This window comes from Lycium barbarum, chromosome 3 (genome assembly GCF_019175385.1).
Source record: "Lycium barbarum isolate Lr01 chromosome 3, ASM1917538v2, whole genome shotgun sequence".
Classification (NCBI taxonomy): domain Eukaryota; kingdom Viridiplantae; phylum Streptophyta; class Magnoliopsida; order Solanales; family Solanaceae; genus Lycium; species Lycium barbarum.
In genome coordinates, this window is record NC_083339.1 from 147632709 (window position 1) to 147653140 (window position 20432).

At 35.0% G+C, this 20432-nt stretch overlaps 1 protein-coding gene, 1 long non-coding RNA gene and 3 other non-coding genes across 6 annotated transcripts; all 5 read right to left on the bottom strand.

Moving 5' to 3' along the window:
* Nucleotides 1–2877: 2877 nt before the first annotated feature.
* On the bottom strand, nt 2878–12476 carry LOC132633503 (uncharacterized). Of its 2 annotated transcripts, XM_060349971.1 has the most exons (10): nt 12384–12476; nt 12157–12215; nt 11517–11638; nt 9396–9570; nt 9204–9301; nt 7591–8412; nt 6952–7089; nt 3845–4129; nt 3671–3727; nt 2878–3200 (listed from the first exon to the last, which is right to left on the bottom strand). In XM_060349971.1, exons 3-10 carry the CDS (start codon nt 11607–11609, stop codon nt 3027–3029), a joined length of 1842 nt encoding a protein of 613 aa, XP_060205954.1. In that variant the 5' UTR covers nt 11610–11638; nt 12157–12215; nt 12384–12476; the 3' UTR covers nt 2878–3026. The 2 variants fall into 2 exon arrangements, with proteins under 2 accessions (XP_060205954.1, XP_060205955.1); XM_060349972.1 differs by having other exon boundaries at nt 11517–11629; nt 12157–12433.
* Nucleotides 12477–16155: 3679 nt separating this feature from the next.
* Nucleotides 16156–19504, bottom strand: LOC132633505 (uncharacterized). Its single transcript, XR_009579665.1, has 2 exons — nt 19071–19504; nt 16156–16462 (listed from the first exon to the last, which is right to left on the bottom strand). It is a non-coding gene; the product is annotated as an uncharacterized LOC132633505 (long non-coding RNA).
* On the bottom strand, nt 18091–18212 carry LOC132634525 (small nucleolar RNA Z103). The gene has a single exon (XR_009580243.1). It is a non-coding gene; the product is annotated as a small nucleolar RNA Z103 (small nucleolar RNA).
* LOC132634523 (small nucleolar RNA Z103) lies at nt 18309–18413 on the bottom strand. Its single transcript, XR_009580241.1, has one exon. It is a non-coding gene; the product is annotated as a small nucleolar RNA Z103 (small nucleolar RNA).
* On the bottom strand, nt 18528–18633 carry LOC132634524 (small nucleolar RNA Z103). Its single transcript, XR_009580242.1, has one exon. It is a non-coding gene; the product is annotated as a small nucleolar RNA Z103 (small nucleolar RNA).
* Nucleotides 19505–20432: the final 928 nt, after the last annotated feature.

Here is a 20432-nt window from a genome sequence, read left to right on the forward strand (position 1 = left end):
ATTTTTTTACATACTTTAGCCATAGATTAATCATGCTTCGAGACTTCAAAACTTGAATATTTTATATAGAACCCTATTTATTTTTGTGCGATTAATAAGGTAGACTCAACACAACAAATATACACAAAACTTCGGATTGTCGTTTTAGTGGTTGAAAAATGCTCAAAGCCCATTTTTGTTTGAAGACTTGTTCTCATTAGCTTTAAGTTATTTATGTTTTAGAGTTACACATTATTTTTATATTAATGCGTAACTTTATTTTTATAATCAATTAACAAAATATCAATTCATGATCAATTATTTATGTGTAATTTTTTTATTTTATTTGCGTTATACCCTTCAACCCCCAACTAATTGGAGTCTGCAACTTAAATAACCCAAAAAGTGGATTTGGGTACCAAAATAACCCATTAGAAAACCTTTTGCGCACTAATTTATTTGTAAGTTGGTGAAATTTTAAATGGTCATAAATTTGCGCTCGGATGTCCATTTGATGCGATTTTTTTTTTAATTTTGGGTATTTTTTCGAGATCTATGCGTCTGAACTGCCGCAAGGCTGTTCGGCCGCCCCGAATTTTCGAAAAACGTCAGTTATCCTATTCAATTTCAATTTTCCCCCAAATTCGTGCGCAATTTTTATTTATTTCTTTTTTAAATCTAATGGCGAAAAATATATTTCAATTCCATAATCCCGTGATAATGATGTTTTCAATGTCAATTTCAAGGTTCCAAATTCAATTTAAGAAAACAAGTTAGATAGCATTAGTGAACATACAAAATAATAAAAAGTGTCTACATTGTTACTTTAACCAACTTGGCATGGTGGTAAAGCCTTTGGCTTTTGACTTTTTTTAATCTCATCCACCAGGGATCAAACCTCAGCGGAAGCGTTGTGAAGATATTATTAGTAAAAAAAATGAACTAATTTATTTAACGATTAACATGGGATAAACAAGTAACTAACATGGGAAAAACAATTTCAGAAATAAATATATTAACAATGACATAATTAACAAATATTAACAATGCCATAATTAACAAATAATTAACGGAGATCCATGGAGGTGTCGCATTTGTAATACTAAATTATTCATTATTCTTGATATTAACTAAAAAAAATTCTCTGATTAGAACTTACTTAACTAGGATAAGTTATGGAGGATTTAATTAGTTATTTTGAATAATCCATGATATTGTATTGTTGATTATAATTTACTTAACTCATGTAGTTAAAGTAATAACGAACAAAATTTTATATTAACTAACTAATCCTTCGTCAAAAAATTATGTTAACTAACTAATCCTTTTCGGAAATTCTGTTAATGATGTTCAATCCAAAACTAAGGATTTAGCTTATCGTTTGTTATTCAGGATTTAGTTTATCGTTCGTTATTCAGGATTTAGTTTATTATTCGTTATTCGGGATTAACTTACTGTTCGTTATTCGTTAATGGATTATTTTGGTACCCAAACCCACTTTTGAAGTTATTTAATTTGCGGACTCCAATTAGTTGGGTGTTGAAGGGTATAACGCAAAAAAAAAAAAAAAAAAAAAAAAAAAAAAAAAAAAAAAAAAAAACACAGAAATAATTGATTGTGAATTAATATTTGTTAATTGATTATGGATTATTAATTTGTTAATTTTTTATTTATTGTTAATTTATTTATTTGTGAAATTGTCAAAATAAAGTTACGCATTAATATAAAAATAATGTGTAACCCTAAAACACAAATAACTTAAAGCTAATGACAACAAGTCTTCAAACAAAAATGGACTTCAAGCACTTTTCAACCACTAAAACGACAATCCGAAGTTTTGTGTATCCTTATTGTGTTGAGCCTACCTTATTAATCGCATAAAAATAAATAGGGTTCTATATAAAATATTCAAGTTTTGAAGTCTCGAAACATGATTAATCTATGGCTAAAGTATGTAAAAAAGTGTGAAAGAAAGGAAGAAAGAAAGAAAAGAAAAGAAAGAAATTAAAAAAAAAAAGGAACAAACCTTTAACCAGGTACTTTTGTACCTGTTTTTTTTTTTCTGGGGTATTTTAATTCATACCCTTTTTTTTTTTTTGTTATTTTGGTTCCAGACTCCCGTTTTGACAGCTCTACAATCATTGGTTCCCGGCCTTGTTCTCTGAATGTCATATTGGATTGTGTGGCCGTCCATCTAAAAATTTAGTAAGAGGCTGCACAGCTTTAATTACTTATTATACTATGTCTCGAAAAACTTAAATCTTCTGTGTTTCTTTTTCCGTTTCTTTTTTTGTTGCTGACAAACTTATCTTCTTAAGTTTGCTAAAATGTTGATTTTGACTCTCTTGATGGCAATGTTTCGGGTAGAAATGGGGAAGAGTAGAGTAGGTTGCTACACTAAGATAAAGTTGTTTCACTATTTATCGTTTTTCCTATATCAATGTAACTGAAATTTCCCTTTTTAACAGACACCCATCTTCATTCTCAAGTTCCCTATAGACAATTCCACCACACATCTATGGCGTATCTGATCGGCAACATAATTATCTCACAGACCTGATCTTTGGTTTCCAAGGAGACGACTGCTTGCTATTACAATAGGTGTGGATGGAGATGTGCCCAATATCATCTGAGTTACATAAGTAAAACAAATTGGAAAAGCCTGTGAATCTTTCACTGCTTCATTTAAGCTCAACTCATCAAATCGCTGCTTAAAAATGGAGGTTGCACGATCAACAATTTATAGGCATGGGGTATGGGGAGGAACATGCTGGCAGGGATATGAATAGTTTTCTAAGATGAAGAAAAAAAACCTGGCTGGGATATTATGACCAACTAGAACCATTTAAGCGGGAACAGCAGTCTTACTGCCTGTTTTCCGATATGAGGGAAGAAAAATACTCTCAACTTCAAAACCTTTAATTAAAAATGACCAAGGTCAAATCGCACAAAAAGAGGCATTCACATATAAAACATAACGGCTATTGAACTGTTTGCCCGTCAGCATCAGGCTTATTTCAAAAAACAAACCTCTTATGATGTTGAAATTACAGAAATCCAGACCTAGCTTCATGTACACTTCTACCACTACTACTATGTCCACTTGACTTGCCCGTAGCGAGAATTGGTGGGATCTGACCTTGCATATCAGCAAGCTCTCTCACACGTGAGAGAATTGGAGCAGGAATTGGAACTGAAGCCTGTTTCCGGGAATTCAGAATCTGTGATATCAGAAATATGACGTTAAGAAGGATACTATGATCAATTTTATAGCTTCCACAAACTGGGTGGGGGGGAGAGGAGGGGCAATGATGCTCTGAATGTTAACAAATACAGAAACAAAGCCCACCAGCTCCCACCTCCCCCTCCCTCTTTCTGTGCCTTGTCAAAATTAGTTTTAAAAAATTAAGCAAGCATGAGACCAGAACATGTAGTTTGTAGTTTGAAACCGCAGACACCTAATAGAGTAAAAATCTATTACTAATTCCTTTTGATAAGTAGGGTACTATATCAACTTCCTGCAGAATGCATTATTACCTTATTTACCATATCATACTAGGGAATAGGGATATCACCAATTCTACTGAAACATAGTGATTGTCTGAAGCTGTCTTATAGTTGAAAGAAGCCTTGATAAAATCATCAAGAAGAATGAAACAACATGCATAATAATAATTCTAATAATGCTAACCCCTTTTTCTGCAGGCAACTGCACAAAACTAGCCTTCAGCAAATTTCTCCACTTGTCCTGCAAATACATCGATAATTTGCAGCATTACATCACATGTACAAAACAGTCAGAATTAATTTATTTCCAATGAATTCCAATTACTAGATTCAACTAAATGCACAAGTTAACACCAACCTTCAGGTCCACCGAAGTTCGATAAGGGCAAGACGCAAAAGCAAGCCGTTTTATCTCAGACCATCTACCAGCACCATACCTGGCTACACCTTCCACTAGCTTAACAACCTCATTGATAGTCCAAGGTCGATGATGTTTTCTCCTCATTCCTCCTTTTTGGGTGGGTATAGTTGCCACATTATCATCTGAATTGTCCTCAGAGCAGTCATTCAGCTCTACGTCATTTTCTAGCTCATCAATTTTCATCCCACTGTAATGCTCGTCTTTTTCACAAGCAGCAATAAGCTAAGACAAAAGGAGTTCCACAATGTATCTTCATCAATTTAAGAATTGGAGAGGGAGAAAAGGAAAATTGAGAGCCACCAACAAAAATTTATCCAATAAAAATTTGACTCAACGCGAGGATGAGACTAAATCGACAACAAAAGTACATTTGAGCCAGAGGTTGGGTTCCATGGAGATTGAAAAATGAATAAAGAAGGAAATGGTTCTGATTGTCCAATACTTGAGCCATGTTTGCATCAGTACAAATCTTTCAAAAGCATAAGAAAAAGAGAACCAATATGACCCAAACTAAAGTGGGTGGCAAGTGATTCTATATCTATCCAGCAATACAAATAAGTTTTGGTCTGATCTTTCCGATTCCAGGGGCGCAGGAGGAAAGGCCAAGGGGGTTCCAAACCCCCTTCGGCGGAAAATTACACTATTCATACATGGTTAAGATTATTTTTTATGTGTATATAGTAGACATAGAACCCCCTTTGTTGAACCCCCTTTGACCTCTTCGTGTGTTTACTTTTTAATATTTTGAACCCCTTTAGTGAAAATCCTGGCTCCACCACTGTCCGGTTCCAATTACTAGTTCAATCTAATAAAAGAAACTATAATCTCAAAGTGGCTTATAATAAATGAAATTGAACCTGGCTCATGCCCGGTTTAAATTTTTTTTGTCCTTGAAATGCAGAAAGCACTAAGAAACTTCAAAGACAGAAAATCCAACCAATTGATGTCTATTGCAATTTCAAGCAGGAAAAGAATTACATTGTTATTAAAATTCTATTAAAAGAGGGAGTTAAAAACATAATATTGAGATGGAAAAAATTCAAATTGGCTAGACTCTATTTCCTCATTAGGGGAAATGGCAATTTTAATCCCTGAATTATTGCTTAATTCCATTTTTGGTCCTCGTGTTATTAGACTGAGCATAACTGATCTTGTGTTATCAACTGTGCTGTTTAAATCCCTAAACAAACCAAACTAACGGGATTAAATAAAACTTAACAGAATACTTACTTGAAAAGTCCACAAAATTAAAAATCCAAAAAAAAAAAAAGAGAGAGAAAGAAAGAGCTAGGAGCAGAACATGATTACAAATCTCTCCATTTCCTCTATTAACCTCACCAGTCGGCACAGTTTGATCATCAGCCTTCAATCCTCAATATTTTTGTCACCAGCGGAGTTGCTAGCAAACAATATAATAACAAGTAAAGCAACCAAAAAAAGAAAAACAGAAGTATACCCAATTGTGTGATGTATATGAACGCTTCTTCCAAACAACCAGGAAGAGAAATTAAAGTCTGCCATGTATCAGGATTATATTTATGGAGTAATATCTTATTGATATTCTCTCATTAAAGATGGAGTTGTATTATTTAGATTTCTTGACATTCCCACAAGAAAAAGCCATTTTTAAAAAAGAAGTTTAGGAGGAGTCAATATAGATCCTCTGACAGCAAATTCTTGAAGATCAATATGAGATCCCAAGCAAGTTCACCCATAAGTTTGGGGGATTAATTATGTAAGTTATCCCGGCAGTCTTTTGAAACAGCCCCTCTCTCTCTCTCTCTCTCTCTCACACACACACACACAGAGTTCAACTTCAACAGTTGACTATACTCTTCTAAAGCATCAAGTATGGATCCTTCAACAAATTAAAAGAGCTTGGGAGCATCATGACAAGACAGAATCGATCCAGTAAGAAATATGCAATCATCATCTCCCGTAATTATATCTAGAGCAGTGGAGGCTCCGTCGCCATCCTCCCTCTCCGCCCTCGGAGAATCGCAGGTGAAGTTGAACTAATAGTTGCGAGGTCCCGAGGTTGAAGGTTTCCTAGTATCTCTCTCTTTCTTTTCTTTTCTTTTTTTGTTTTTTCTTTGTTTTTCTTTTCAATGTTGAAATAAAGATTAAGTTTCTCTTCCTCTGTTAGCTTTCGTAATCTTTAGGGACTAAAATCGCACAGTTGTCTTAATTGAAGGTTAAATAGGCTAAGTTACATAACACAAGGATTAAAAGAGTAATTAAGCAATAACTCAAGGACTAATATTGTCTTTTCCCCTTCCTCATTATAAGGGGTTATTTCTTTTATTTTATTTTTTGTTACGGTGTCAGGGCCAACTTACACGCACCTCGATTATTCCACCAGGTACCTACTACCTCCTAACAACATAGATACCGGATAATTTTGGCCACCAAGGCTCAGACACATGGGAAGAAATCACCTAGTGTTTTTTAGCTTCCGCAGGGACTTACTTGAACCTAAGACCTCATGGTTAGAAACAAATAAGTGGTAGGGGTTGTGATCCAAAAGTTAATACAATAAAGAACACATTCCTGTTCAACAACATCGTGAGGCATTCTCAACAGGAATAGTTTTATTTTTTAGTTACAAGCAAAAGGGAGAAATAAAAACACAATCCTTCAAAATTATAAACGGAATACGGACTTACGGAGAACCTTTAAATTAGTCCATCTCCCAAAGAGATAGACTTGTTTTCTTTTTTTGAAGATAAAGTTGACCAGTTTTCAAAATAAAGTCAAAAATGGTTAAATTTGTATTTTCGGAATAAAATTTAGATATCTAAAAAAGTATTTAAAGATGGATACTAAGTTGTGAACTTGTGATTCTTTCAATTTAAAAATGACAGGAAAACATTAAAAAGTCTTGAGTCATAGTCAATCTTTCCGCCACGAGGAAAGCAAAAAAGGGACAATCATTTTGGGTTAAAGAGAGCAACATTTAACTAAGTAATATTGCAAGTGATTTGGAAGCATCAAGCACAAGCAGAATTCAGAGGCAAACAGTAGAAAAGGGAAGTTCTATTTACAGGCTGTTGAGTCCACCCAGGAGATGAACTGGTCTTGATCAGCTCATTATTGCTCTTATCATCTTCTCGTGGCCCAGATACGTCAAAACCACTCCTCACTTGTCTGGTTGCCATGTCCATACCACTGGGCTGAAGTTCCTGCAATATTTAACTTGAAGTACATCAACAACCAGAGGTACAAAAACTAATCTTTCCATCAGCCATAGTAGTACATGACATTGGAGCTGAAATACAGTCTAAAAACCATGTAATTTAATTCGAAAGATAAATGATTCAGCTTGATATAGGCATTACAAATTCATTGAGGAACCCACACACACTCTGATATAGACATAGTATGTTGGAAATGCAAACAGAGCATCATCGGACAAATGCACTTCAAACTGAAACTAAAATAATCTACGCAAGGAAGAAGAGTATACCAAAATTGCAGAAGAGTATACCAAAATTGCATGCGATCCCGGTAACCAAAAGTTTCATTCACATGGATAGAGAGTACAAAGTCATGTCTACATGGTATTTGCAGGGGTTTGTATGTTTTATACGCATAGAAACAATTATAAGTCCTTATATACAAATTCATGCCAGGAATAAGCCATGTAAGCATTTACATGTCAATATTTAAGATATTTATATTACCAAAAGAGGCATGAAGTTCACACGCGGACGGCTCCTTCGAATCCGAGAAACAAATGGAATTTGAACCCCAGAACCTCCTAAAGAATCTTGCCTGGTGACCAGAGGTCTCACATTCGACCTAACATTTTTGGTGGGCCTCATATGAGTTTCTGGACATGGAAATCGGTATCTGGAGATTTTATCCGGTGATGCTAACTTTTCACTGGATTCCCTAGATTCTATTTCTGAAAGTTCTTCAATATATCTTTTTGTTGGTTTGCGAGCTCTTTTGGCTGTTCTCTGCTCTGTGTCCAGATCTTTAGTAACATTACAACTTTCAAAGGCTGAACTGGAAACATCTGCCCCAGAAAAATCAGCATCATTATTTATTCTGTTATCATGGTCACCTAACGACTCTCTAGAGTCTGAATTTTCCACTCCATCTTCAGAATGTGCAGAAATTCTGCTCTTTACATGATGACATATTTGTTCTTCACCTTTCGTCACCACTACATTATCTCTTATTATGAAAGTAGTGCATGAAAAATCACATGAATTAGTCAGCCCCATGGTAATCCTCCTCTTAAGCCACTGTTTGTCCTTGACAGAAGTTTCCCTTCCAAAAGTTGCTTTAAAAGTTTCGTGAAGTTCTTTAACTGTCAGGTTGTCTAAACATATCTTCCCCTCCAACTTTGAAAAGTCTGGCTTCCAACTAGAACCACCAGCAGAAGTTGATGGTGTATCCTCACTTGGTGCATCTTGGGAATTGGAGCATACCTCGGTCCTCACAGATGGGTCAATATTGCTGAGTTCTGAGCAAGGAGCCAATCCAGGAACAGCCACCTGGAAGATTATTCCAGTCTAAATCAGTCGCAGATGACTAATGAGTAGCAATACAATCACTACTAACACTACTAGAAGCAAACCGAAGTATATAAAGACCATGATATACTTCTTCAGACTCTCTAATATCGCACGAAAGAGAAACGCCAAACAAGATACAACAATTAACTCAAACAGGTGAACGATTCACAAACAAAAAATACAGTTCACCACATGGAAAATTTTGTCGACACAGTAACAAGAAAAGTAACTTGAGCCAAACTAGTTTATGCCGACGATATGAATCCTCCGAATCAATATCGCTCTATTCGGGCTCATTTCAGCCGGTGTACAGCACATCTAGGTGAGTAGAAACATATTGTTCCTTTACAGCGACCCTCCTCCTTTTTTCTAAAAAGCTTTAACTATCTTTAATATGATACTCAGCATACTGCAACCTTCCTTTATCTAGCTATGTAAGATAATACAACAATCTCATCCTAAAAGATTACTCACTCTGTTCCGTTTTATATGGCAGTCTTTCCATTTCAATTTGTTCCCAAAAGAATGTCAGATTTCTATACTTGGAAACAATTTAACTTTTAACTTCTCATTTTACCGTTAATGGCATACTTTTATAACCACATAAATGTTATGGCATGTTTAAGACTACCAGATCAAAAAGCCATCATTTCTTTCTACTCCGTGCCAAGTCAAATGCCACCACACATATAATGAAACAGAGAAAGTAAGAACAAGGCCCTAGATCAAGGAGATGTAGGAAGTAAAGCTGAAGAGTGCTACTTACATACCTTTTCAGGAGCTTCAATTTGTCCCAAGTCGGGCACTGGGCCAACTAACACATTTGACTTTTCTGCACCAACTTCGGGGTTTTCAGACTCTAATTTACCTGAAAACAATTCTCATTAGGAAAAGGTCGAAAAGAACCACCCTTTATCTCAAATAATTTGAAGACAACTGAATTACAAAATCTAGTTCTAAACCTTCTGGAACATGTAAAGGATTTCTCTCCAGAAGATATCCTTCAGTTCTGCAGGATTCTGAAGCCTGTCCGGTATCTGGGACAAGCTTGGGTTCACACTTATCATCAACAAGCAAGTCCTCAACCGCCATAATTTCATCCTGAGTTGCCGGGACTAGTCTCCCATCGCCATCCACCTACACAGTTGGTAGTGACCATCAATTACTCACTAAAACCTAACAAGTGTGGTTCTCCCGTTACAAGTTGAATGTGTGATTTACCTTGACAACTTGGGAATTAAGTTCTTGAAGGAAATTTGGACGAAAAACAGAATTCTAACTATTATGACCCAAGTGTGTGCATTACACTTAAAAGTCACTGGGAATTGTAAAATAGGACCAATTCAAAAAAAAAATCATTTACAAGGAAAAGAAATGTCAACCACAATAGTTTCCTTTGACATTCTTTACATTTTTTTTCTTTCTTTTTTGTGTTTTTGTTACCTTGTCAAAAAAAAAAAAAAGTCGACCACAAAACAAATGGTAGCACATAAGGCATTGTAGAAAGCAAACACCTTTCTATAACTACCTTCTGCAGAATCCAAAACTTATTCTATTTCCGGCAAGAATGAATAAATAATATGATGACCCTTTATAAAGAAAATAGTTCTACATAGGGGGAGACAGTCAAAAGGGCGATTGTGATGCTAATTACTCTATAGAGTTGAGCTCAAGGGATACTTCTTTCCAATTAGTCTTTACCTAGAGGTATTCCATGAACATGATCTAAAAACAAGAGAGCGTTTAACATCAACGCTCTTGGTAATCGCCTAAAATTTTCTTAAGTAACTATCTCATCACCACCATGCCTTTTCCATTTGAGAAGTCTGATAAAACTCTCATTCACCTCTCTTTGCATGCGGATTACGCCTTTAGCAGCTCTACCAGCACCTAGTACAAATCATGAACTTTCTTTGATTATTTGTCGCAAAGGAGATTCAAGCTGGAATAAAGAAAAAAGATCAGGTGTTGACCAAGAAGCACCCTCAAAACCAATGTTGCTCGGACCCTTCACTTTTGCCGCCGTACCCGTGTCCGACACGACACGACACGGGTTTGGGTACGGAATTCGTGTCGGATCCGGTCAATAGAGATCGGATACTTTGACCGAAATTCATGACCAAATTAAAGAAAAAATTTGAGATTATGATTTGTCAAGATAACAAAAAGTAGAGATTTGAAGACATGAGATGGCATACCTTCAATATTATGTAGAAAATTTAACTAGTTTCTCGGAGCACGCAGTCTAGCACCTAGTAGAATGGAAGATTGAATCACATGTCTGGTACAACTACATGTAGGTGCTTCCACAAAAAGCTCTCATAATCTAGGCATATTCTTGTAGCTATATTATTAGAATTTTGAATTATTTTTACCGAATCCCCGCACCCGTATCCGTACCCGGATCCGGATCCGTACCCACGAATCTTAAAATTTAGATCATGCCGAGTCCGACCTCTAGATCCATACCCGTATCCGACACCCGCACCCGAGTCCGAGCAACATAGCTCAAAACTGCAAGTAAGTACATATATTTGTTCCATATTGAGAAAGCAATTAGCCTCCAAGCATTCGCTAATTTTTTTTTGGGATAGTCGTGGTGTCCGGGCCAGCTTGCGCGCACCTCTACTAATTCCATGGGATACTTGCCACCTCCTACCAGCAACAGATACCACCTAGTGTTTTGTCTCTGCTAGGATTAGTCGCTTTCGTTATTTTCATTTCCATATCGCTTTGAATTTCTTGGCCTCATCTGACCTCTTTTTATGCTTTCTATTGAGCCGAGGGTCTTTCGGAAAGAGCCGTCCTACCTTGGTAGGAGTAAGGTCTGCGTACACTCTACCCTCCCTAGACCCCACGTTGTGGAATTTCACTGAGTTGTTGTTGTTGTTGTTGGATTAAGTTGAGACCTCAGGGTGTTCACTAGGCCACACCCTTGGGTGCAAGCATTTGCTAATCACTAGCAACTCAAATCTTCCATAAAGTAGAGAAAATCAAAACGAGCATATGCGCTAGTAATTATGCCTACAAACTTTGAAAAGCATACACTCATTTAACTTATCAATTAAGAGTACAGGTCATACCCGGACAAGCTGGTAAACAATAGGATCAGCAATCTCCTTCGTGTTTGTTACCGGAACAAATCTATCCTCAATTTTGGCTTCACTTGCCTCCATTGCAAATGCATAATATGCAACTGGAATCTCTGAAACACACAAATTTGACTATTTGAGATAGTAGATAGTAGATTCTAAGTAGGCATTTGGCCATAGATTCCAAATATTTTTCACTTTATTTGGAATTTACACTGTGTATGTTGTTATTATTTGGAATTTTGTGGAGTTGGAGTTGAAGACGGATTTGCGTTTGGTTATACTTTTTGCAAGAATATTTGGAATAATATTCATGTTTAAATGTACTTGAATAAAACTTGAAAAGTGAGTTGGAAAAGAGGTTATAAGCTGCTTTCCAAATTTCAAATACAACTTCAAGTTAAATTTGGAATTTTTATGGCCAAACACTGATTTTCAAATAAAGTGAAAACTTATTCCGGAAAAAAAGTGAATATTTTTTATGGCCAAACGGGTCCTAAGAATCAAAACTTAACCTAGCGTGCATGCCGAACAAAATTCTCCAATTACAACAACATCCAAAGAATAATTAATATACCTCAATCATTAATTAACAAATATATCAATGAACTGGAATTGCAATTGAACTCACCATAGGATTTATAGAACCTTGATAGAATTCCACAATATCAGTCACATAATTCTTCCAAGCTGAAATTCACAATTTTGAACAAAACAAAACAAAAAAGAGGGAGAGAGAGATAAGCGTGAAACTGAAGAGCCAAATGATTGTATCAAAATCGAATAATTAACATTTACTAATTATTATTTTTTGTGATTAGGCAGAGAGACATGGTTAATTGGAATGAAGAAATAAACCTGAGGGGTATTTTCGTTGCTTAAGGTTTATTTGGGAAATTGCTTTTCGAAAAGTTTCGGAACTGAAAATTTGTTATGAAAGAAAATGGGAAGCCAAAGAGCGCGTGAAGTCCGGCGTCACACACTTCTGTTCATGTGATGAAGTGGCACTCCCAAGCAGTGTTTTAAAAGGCGGGGGCGTAAGGCGGGGCGTTTTACATACGCCTCGACGAGGCGTAAGCCTCGAGGCACGAGGCGTAAGCTCCATGGGTATTTAATTTTTAGTATTTCTTAAAATAATATAATTACAATAAATATTTTTAAATAGGTAAAATTACATAAAATAATAAAAGAAAACTGTAAATAAATGAAATATATATATATATATGTGTGTGTGTGTGTGTGTGTGTGTGTGAGCGCGCGCGCGCTTGATCCTCACAAAAAAAATGATCAAAGCCCATTATACACCGCTTATAACTTATAATTATATATAACATAATTTTACAAGTATAAACAATACAATGAAATAAAAGCTATTATGAAATGCAAAACAATTCTAACATTTTAACTTTCAAACACGGAAAAAAACACAGTTTCTTAAAACACTAGTATTATCATACTATTCATTTTATCTCCCTATAAGCAAATAATCAATAAAATTTATCAATATTACAATTAAAACATAACTTCTTCATGAACAAAAAATAAAATTATATGATAATTCTGATACATAGGACTTATGACCAATGACAAGTGAAAATGTACAATTCCGCTATGTGCTTTTTAAAAAGAAAAAGTGATATTCACTCTCACGACGTTCTCAAATAGTAAAAATATCCAATACTATGACTTGTTATTTGAGTTACACCCAATCTTCTATTTCTATAGATGAAAAACTATTAAGTATCGTTATTTTGTTAAACAATTATGAGGGTGAATGATTTTAATTAAGGAATTTAAAATATAATTTGTGTAAGAACTGTTAGGCGAGCCCTGGGCGTTGGGCGTTAGGCGTGTTTAAGGCGTACGGTTGGGCGCTTAGGGCGTAAGCCTCATAGAAACTAAGCCCCCGCACGTTAGCTCCAGGGCATTTTGCCACTGCCCTGCTCCGAGACGAGTCCTGACACTGCCTTTTAAAACAATGCTCCCAAGTAGGGAGTAGGTGCGTTAGTGAGCAAACAGGTGTGAATTGATATGATGAATTGACAACATCGCCCCTATGCCAATGTTTTCCTGTTCGAGGATACTCTTGGGCTTCTCAAAGACTTGATGGTTAATTCATCAGGCCTAGTAATAGTTTATGGGCAAATTCTAATTGCCCTTCTTTTGGGTGATCTTTAAATTTTGCCCCTCATATTTGAAATTTTTAAATTTTGCCTTTCGGTTAAATTTTATGAGTTTCAGGTTTGAACTCACACACAGTTAAAATTAAAAAAAAAAAAAAAACACAAGACAGTTTAAATTTCGCTATGCTCCCACCGGCATACACTTGTGAAGGAATTACCAAAGTTATGTCGGACCCGGCATACTTATGCCAAGTCTGCCCATAAGGCATGAGTATGCTGGGTCCGGCATAAATTTGGTAATTCCTTAACAAGTATATGCCGGGTCCGGCATACACGCGACTCAAACCTTGCCTTGCAATTGTTTTTTAATTTATGCTTGAGCGGGGGTTTGAACTCAAAACCTCATGATTTCTGCGTGAACGCTCAGAGTTGCAATGCGAAGGGCAAAAATTAAAGACCAGCAATATGAGAAGCATAATTTAAAGACCACAAATATGAGGGGCAAAATTTAAAGACCGCCCAAAAAGAAGGGCAATCCCCGCAAAAAAATGATAGTTTATTAGGGCATCTTGCATTTTGTGGGTCATTTACACTATTACTGGTCAAAGGCACTGTGTCTTTAATTTTGGGAAAATACATAAAAAAATCCCCTACGAATACTCAAATTAATTATGATGCACCCAATTTTTGCAGGCGACTTATTACCCCCGGACTTATTTTTTCTGTATTTTTGTACCATTTTCGACTGACGTGGCAAAAAAAAAAATTATGGCGAGTGAAAGCAGTAAAAATATTTTTTATATTTTAATAAAAATTAATTTTTAAAAATTTATTTATATTTTATCCTCTCACCCACCTCCACCCTCCCTTTCTTCCACATTTCAATTATTAAATGCAACTTATTTTTCTCTTTCTTCTTCTTTCTCCTCAACCACCGCAACAGCAGCGGCAGCAACAACACCAATATGAAAATGGGTCTGACCCATTAAAACATAATGCCATTTCGGTGGAGGAGATATTTTGGTGTTTGATTTACCTTCAAATGAATGTGTGTGTTAATGAAGGAAAAAAATGGGTTGAATGTGTATGTGTTAATGGAGGAAGAAAATGGGTTGAATGTTTCTTGAAAATAAACTCTTTATGATTGATGATTAAATTGAGTGTGTGTGTTAATGGAGGAAGAAAATGGGTTGAATGTGTGTGTGTTAATGGATGAAGAAAATTGGTTGAATGTGTGTGTGTTAATGGATGAAGAAAATGGGTTGAATGCGTGTGTGTGTGTTAATAGAGGAAGAAAATGGGTTGAATGTGTGTGTGCTAATGGAGGAAGAAAATGGGTTGATGCATTTCTTGAGAAGAAGAAGAAAAAGGGTTTAGTGATGAAGAAGAAGAGTTTAGTGATGAAGAAGACAAAATTAATGGTTTAATGGCTAATTAGAAGTTAATTAGTGTAAATATAATTAATAAAAGAAAAATCAAATGAAAAAAAAAGTGGCAGTGACGTGACAGCGACGTGGCAGTAGCGTGTCACCAATGTGGCGGAGAGTGTGCAACACTTTCTATTGTGCAACTGAGCTTCAATTTTTTTTTTGCCACGTCAGTAAAAAAATGGTATAAAAATACAGCAAAAATAAAGTCAGGGGGTAATAGGTCGCCCACAAAGGTTAGGTGCGTCATAATTAATCCGAGTATACGCTGGGGTTTTTTTTTAATGTATTTTACCTTTAATTTTTGCCCTCAAATTGATGATCTTTAATTTTGGTTCCCTTGATTTCGGTTTCGAACTCTTACTCAGTCAAAAATTAAAAAAAAAATCATAAGGTAGAATTTAAATTTGCAAGGCAAAGTTTTGCATTCAGGCAGAATTTCAAACTATATCAAAACTTTGCCTTCAGCCATTAAGGCATAGGTTTGCCTTCAGACATCTCAATGCCTAACTTTTACCTGAAAGACATAATTTTTGGGTAAAAGTTAGGCCTATTCAAGATAAACTTCTGCCTGAATAGGCCAAACTTTGCTACAAACTTCTGCCTTGAGATTTTTTTTAAAATATTTGACTAAACGGGGGTTCAAACCCAGAACTCGTGAATTTTAGACGAAGGATAAAAATTAAAGACCAATACCCTTTGAAGGGCATTCCACACAAAAATATGTTTCGCAACCTCATATTACTGACTTCTCCATTTTTTCTCAATATACTTTAGTAGACGTTTGGACATACAATTTCATGACATGAAATCAACGTTTGGACATGCGATTTCATCTCATGATTTCATGTCAGGAGATAAGGGCATGATTTGGAATTACTATCCATGATTTTAAAATTTTAAATGTAAAACTTGATCCATAAATTTATATTTTATAAAAAAAAAAAACTCATAAGTTAGTAGTATACCTAATGAGGTTAAAGAAAACATGCGGATCAGGTTAAAGAAAAATTCTTATCTCTTTTATCAGACATTCCACACTAACAACTAAAAAACCAATAATTCCAGCACCATGCCAGCTAGAAGAGTATACGAAAGTTAACATACATTGAGATAAATGTTTATCAAAGTAAGACAGATTACAGAAACAACAAATGTCCTGAGCTACATAGCGGAAGTCTTTTATAACGACACAACACCTTTCTCAGGGTGAATTGGTGCCTCATAGAAAATCCAAATTTATTTATTTTTTGAAAAAAGGAATCTCATATTCTAAGATATACACCAAATCATTATACATTTCAAGTCTCAGATGCAACTTTCTGGCAGAGCTATGCCTAAAAACTGATCTCCACTAGCTGGTGAATCTTCTTGATACTTCGTGAACCTGAGGCATGGACAGCCAGCAACATCATGAACAGTTCATAAGATATCAGTGAGCAAACAGTCAAAAAACACACGAGTCGACTGGTTAAGATACATGCATATCTAAAGAGACTTGATACCCATAGATAGAATGCCATGCACTATTAGTAGCTCACTTGACTGGACTAACTAGCAAACGTACATTTTTTGTTTAGCAGCATTACAGTCCATAATCATATTATGTGATTAATTGTCAATTGTAGCAAGCTGGTGGATACAACTTGGCATGTCACTATAAGTTGAAAAGAAAGAGATCCATTATAGCCGGAAGTCATCAGACCCAAGAAGAAGAAACTTCTTTTCACTGTTATTAGACAACACATATCCCAGTCTTTAACAAAGTAGTATACCGTTCACAATATTCTAGCTCCTCTTATATAAGATTTCCCCAAGATCCCCAAGAACAGCTTCAGCAGGATATACTTTGCTACGAATATAAATTTCAAAGTCTTCAGCAGGATAGACTTTGCTACGAATATAAATTTCAAAGTCTTCAGCAGGATAGACTTTGCTACGAATATAAATTTCAAAGTAACCTATAGAAAACAGGAGATAAAAAATTATGTGGAGTTCCTATCATAATGATACATGTAGAAGCATTTTCCAAACTCCAGTATCATAAAAGAGTTCAAAGGAGCCTGACAAACTTAGTTTAATGTAAGCATCGATGAGTAGCCTCTTCCACCCATTTGTACATGAGGGAGAGAATTAAGCAATGCTAGAACTAATCCACTCTGATTTTAGATATTTATTTGCTCCCACACAAACTCCTTTAGCACAAAATCTCTTTCTTCAAGGTACATGACAGGCTAAAAACATCTTGATATAGAATGGTAAGAAGTTTCTACAATCAACGTCATTCTACAACATAGAGGTGTCAAACATATTCAACAGTCTATTACTTGGCCATGAATGCCGAACAAGTGAGTAGTACAAAATATGTGCAGTATCAACCTCTAAACTACAGAAGAACAAAATAATTAATACTCACTGCCACTGTTTCATATTAGCATTGACTGGAAAAAACTTAAAACTTACGGAAGAAAGACAATTATGGAGATGGTTCAGTGCCAACTCTAAGGGCATTTATGTGAGCACATAAAAGGATTTTTGCGGACATAAAACACAAGTGATAATAGGGCAATTACAGAACTGGATACAAAGTTAGAGAGTATAATTTGTAGAAGAAATATTGAAAACCCCAAGGACATGAACAAATTCCAGGGGCCAACCATTCTCCAAATTTTCATATAAGCACTGATTAAGACCTCTTTACACACATAGTAATGTGAAGAGGAATAAAACAATCAACGCTCACTTATAATGACGAGTAGCATTGTTAAGCAGACATACTCAACAATCTATACCTCTCCAACGTCATTCTACAATTTGAAAAATATCAAAAAATTAATTCCTTGGATGTAGGCTTAACTAAAGCCCAATGCAGGTTGAACTTTATGGAATCTAAGCCTCACTACCCTTGCCCTTTTTTCAGCTTTCCAATTCAGACATTTTTACATGTTTCATCAAATTAACTAAATTAATTATTTCTGACAGGCAACCTTTAGAAAGAAAACAAAAGTAAAAGATATGGATCAGACTATCTGGCTTGGATTTTCTACCCGAAGGAAGAAAATTTCGGGTAGAAAATACATAAAGAGCGCTCAGTTATTTCAGCTTCGATCGTCTGGGGAAATAGCCATCACATCCATATAAAAGTTCAATCACAATCATAAATTATTGTTACCAAAAGAAAAAATGAATCTATAGTAACTTTAAGAATTTAAGAATAACTTCAATGAATTAAGATGGATCAGAATATCTGGCTTGGATTTTCCCCAGAAGGAGAAAATACAGAAAAGCGCTCAGTAATTTCAGCTTCGATCATCTGGGGAAATAATCATCATATCCATACACAAATTCAATCAAAAAATTTCTGTTAAGAATCTAATCCATAAAAAAAAGAGTTCACAAACAAACAGAATTTTTACAAAATTTAAGTAAAAGGCATTTACAGTTTACAGAATATGGATCAGAATATCTGGCTTGGATTTCCCCCCGAAGGAGAAAAAACAGAAAAAGCGCTCAGTAATTTCAGCTTCGATCATCTGGGGAAATAATCATCATATCCATATACAAAATCAATCAATATTTTTCTGTTAAGAATCTAATCCATAAAAACATGTTCACAAATAGTAGCAATTTTTACCAAATATACTCCAGAGTCCGTACCTTTTACTAAAACCACTTAATAGATAATAAACAATAGGGGCATTTATGTAAGCATGTTAATGAAAATAATTATTTTGCCAAATCAAAAATAAGAATAACACAATTGTAGAGCTGGATATAAACTAGAGTAATGATGCATTATTTGTAGGAGAAATATTGAAAACCCCAAAGACATAAACAAATTCCAGGGGCCAACCATTCTCCAAACTTTCATATAAGCATCGATTAAATACCTCTTTACATATATAACAATGGGAAGAGGAATAAAACAATCAATGCTAGCTTATCAGTACTGATAAACATCAAATACCATCAAGGCCACAAGCCATGTTACTCACACATAATAAAGCACAATCTGGATGCATCAAAGGAAAAAATAAAGCGTATGAAAATAGTGAGAGGTCTTGTGGATGGGCATGCATAGCTATTTTCTTGGGCAGTACCAAGACTATATTCCAAAATAGCTATGGAATATTGTTTGTGGGACTGACCAACAAAACAGCTATACATCCTCCAAATAACCTCTAAGTTGGATTTAGTATTAGAGGATTCATTTCTAAATATTGAATCCACACAGAGGGAAATCTTCAAATGTAGTGGTACAAGTGTGAAAGGGAAGAAGGAGTTGTGCTCTCTACACGTAACGCCTGCCATTAGAGGCACCGTGTCAGAGCTGTAACATCTCTTACAAATGTGGATGCGGCAGATTAGGGTTTTAAGGGAGAGAGCCGCCACTGATTAGGGTTTTACAAGTCTAGCGGTAGTGATGCGTATTTATAGAAACGAAACCTCCATCTTACCAAGTTATAATAATCGTAATTCAAATATGCCCCTCAACTTTGAGATATGGTTTAATTTCCCTCTTGTTAATAATTGAGAGTATCCTATCTTACAATTACGGGTATGTACAAAGTAAATCGACAAACTGTACTAAATCGAGTCAAATTGGAAAAAAAACCTGATAAGTGGTTTGATTTAACTTGGTTTGATGTTAGAAAAAAAAATCCGACCGTTTGGTTTGACTTTAGCTAAAAAAAAGTCAAACCCAACCCGACATTATATGTATGCAAATTTTAAAATATTTTATACATAAAAATATTTATTTGTAATGTAATTTATAAATATTTCTTAAATTTTTTTGTAGTTTTTTATCTATTGCATTATATTATTCAACCTTGAACTTATAATTTTGAATGTGAGTAAGTTTTATATCCTATAGATGTTAGTAACACATATAAAGTCCAAACCAAAACCAACTCAACACTAATACTAACAAAAGAAATTCAATTTACCACTAGAATGACAATAATGTTGGATATTTATTCTTTAGTTTTGCATAATTGGTTTAGAAAGTAAAAATACATAACTTAAGTTTTTTTTCTTATCATGTAATTAACACTTATTAGCCATATTTATTTTAGCATGACTTAGTATTTTTAGATTATGGTCATTTTCTTTATGGCTTATTAATTAGCAATATTTATTTTAATCGATTTATTATCTTTTGTTGAATATTTTAATACAATGCCATCACTTTTCTCACATTTTGTGTTATTTTCTTATGAAACATCTTAATTATATAGTTGTATCTTACTAGGACTAAAGAAATATTAGAAGTAGAAGTTCTATGTTTTGTATCAAGACTATTTCCGAAAAAAATCCGAGAAAATCGAATAACCCGAAAAAACCCGAGGTTGAAA

What these genes read in the sequence shown, in the direction of transcription:
- LOC132633503 (XM_060349971.1), bottom strand. Translation starts at nt 11,609, where the DNA reads ATGGAGGCAAGTGAAGCCAAAATTGAGGATAGATTTGTTCCGGTAACA. An exon ending in AAATTGAAGCTCCTGAAAAG is followed by an intron (nt 8,413 to 9,203) that starts GTATGTAAGTAG and finishes ATAATCTTCCAG; the next exon opens with GTGGCTGTTCCTGGATTGGC. An exon ending in AGTTGCCTGCAGAAAAAGGG is followed by an intron (nt 3,201 to 3,670) that starts GTTAGCATTATT and finishes CTGATATCACAG; the next exon opens with ATTCTGAATTCCCGGAAACA.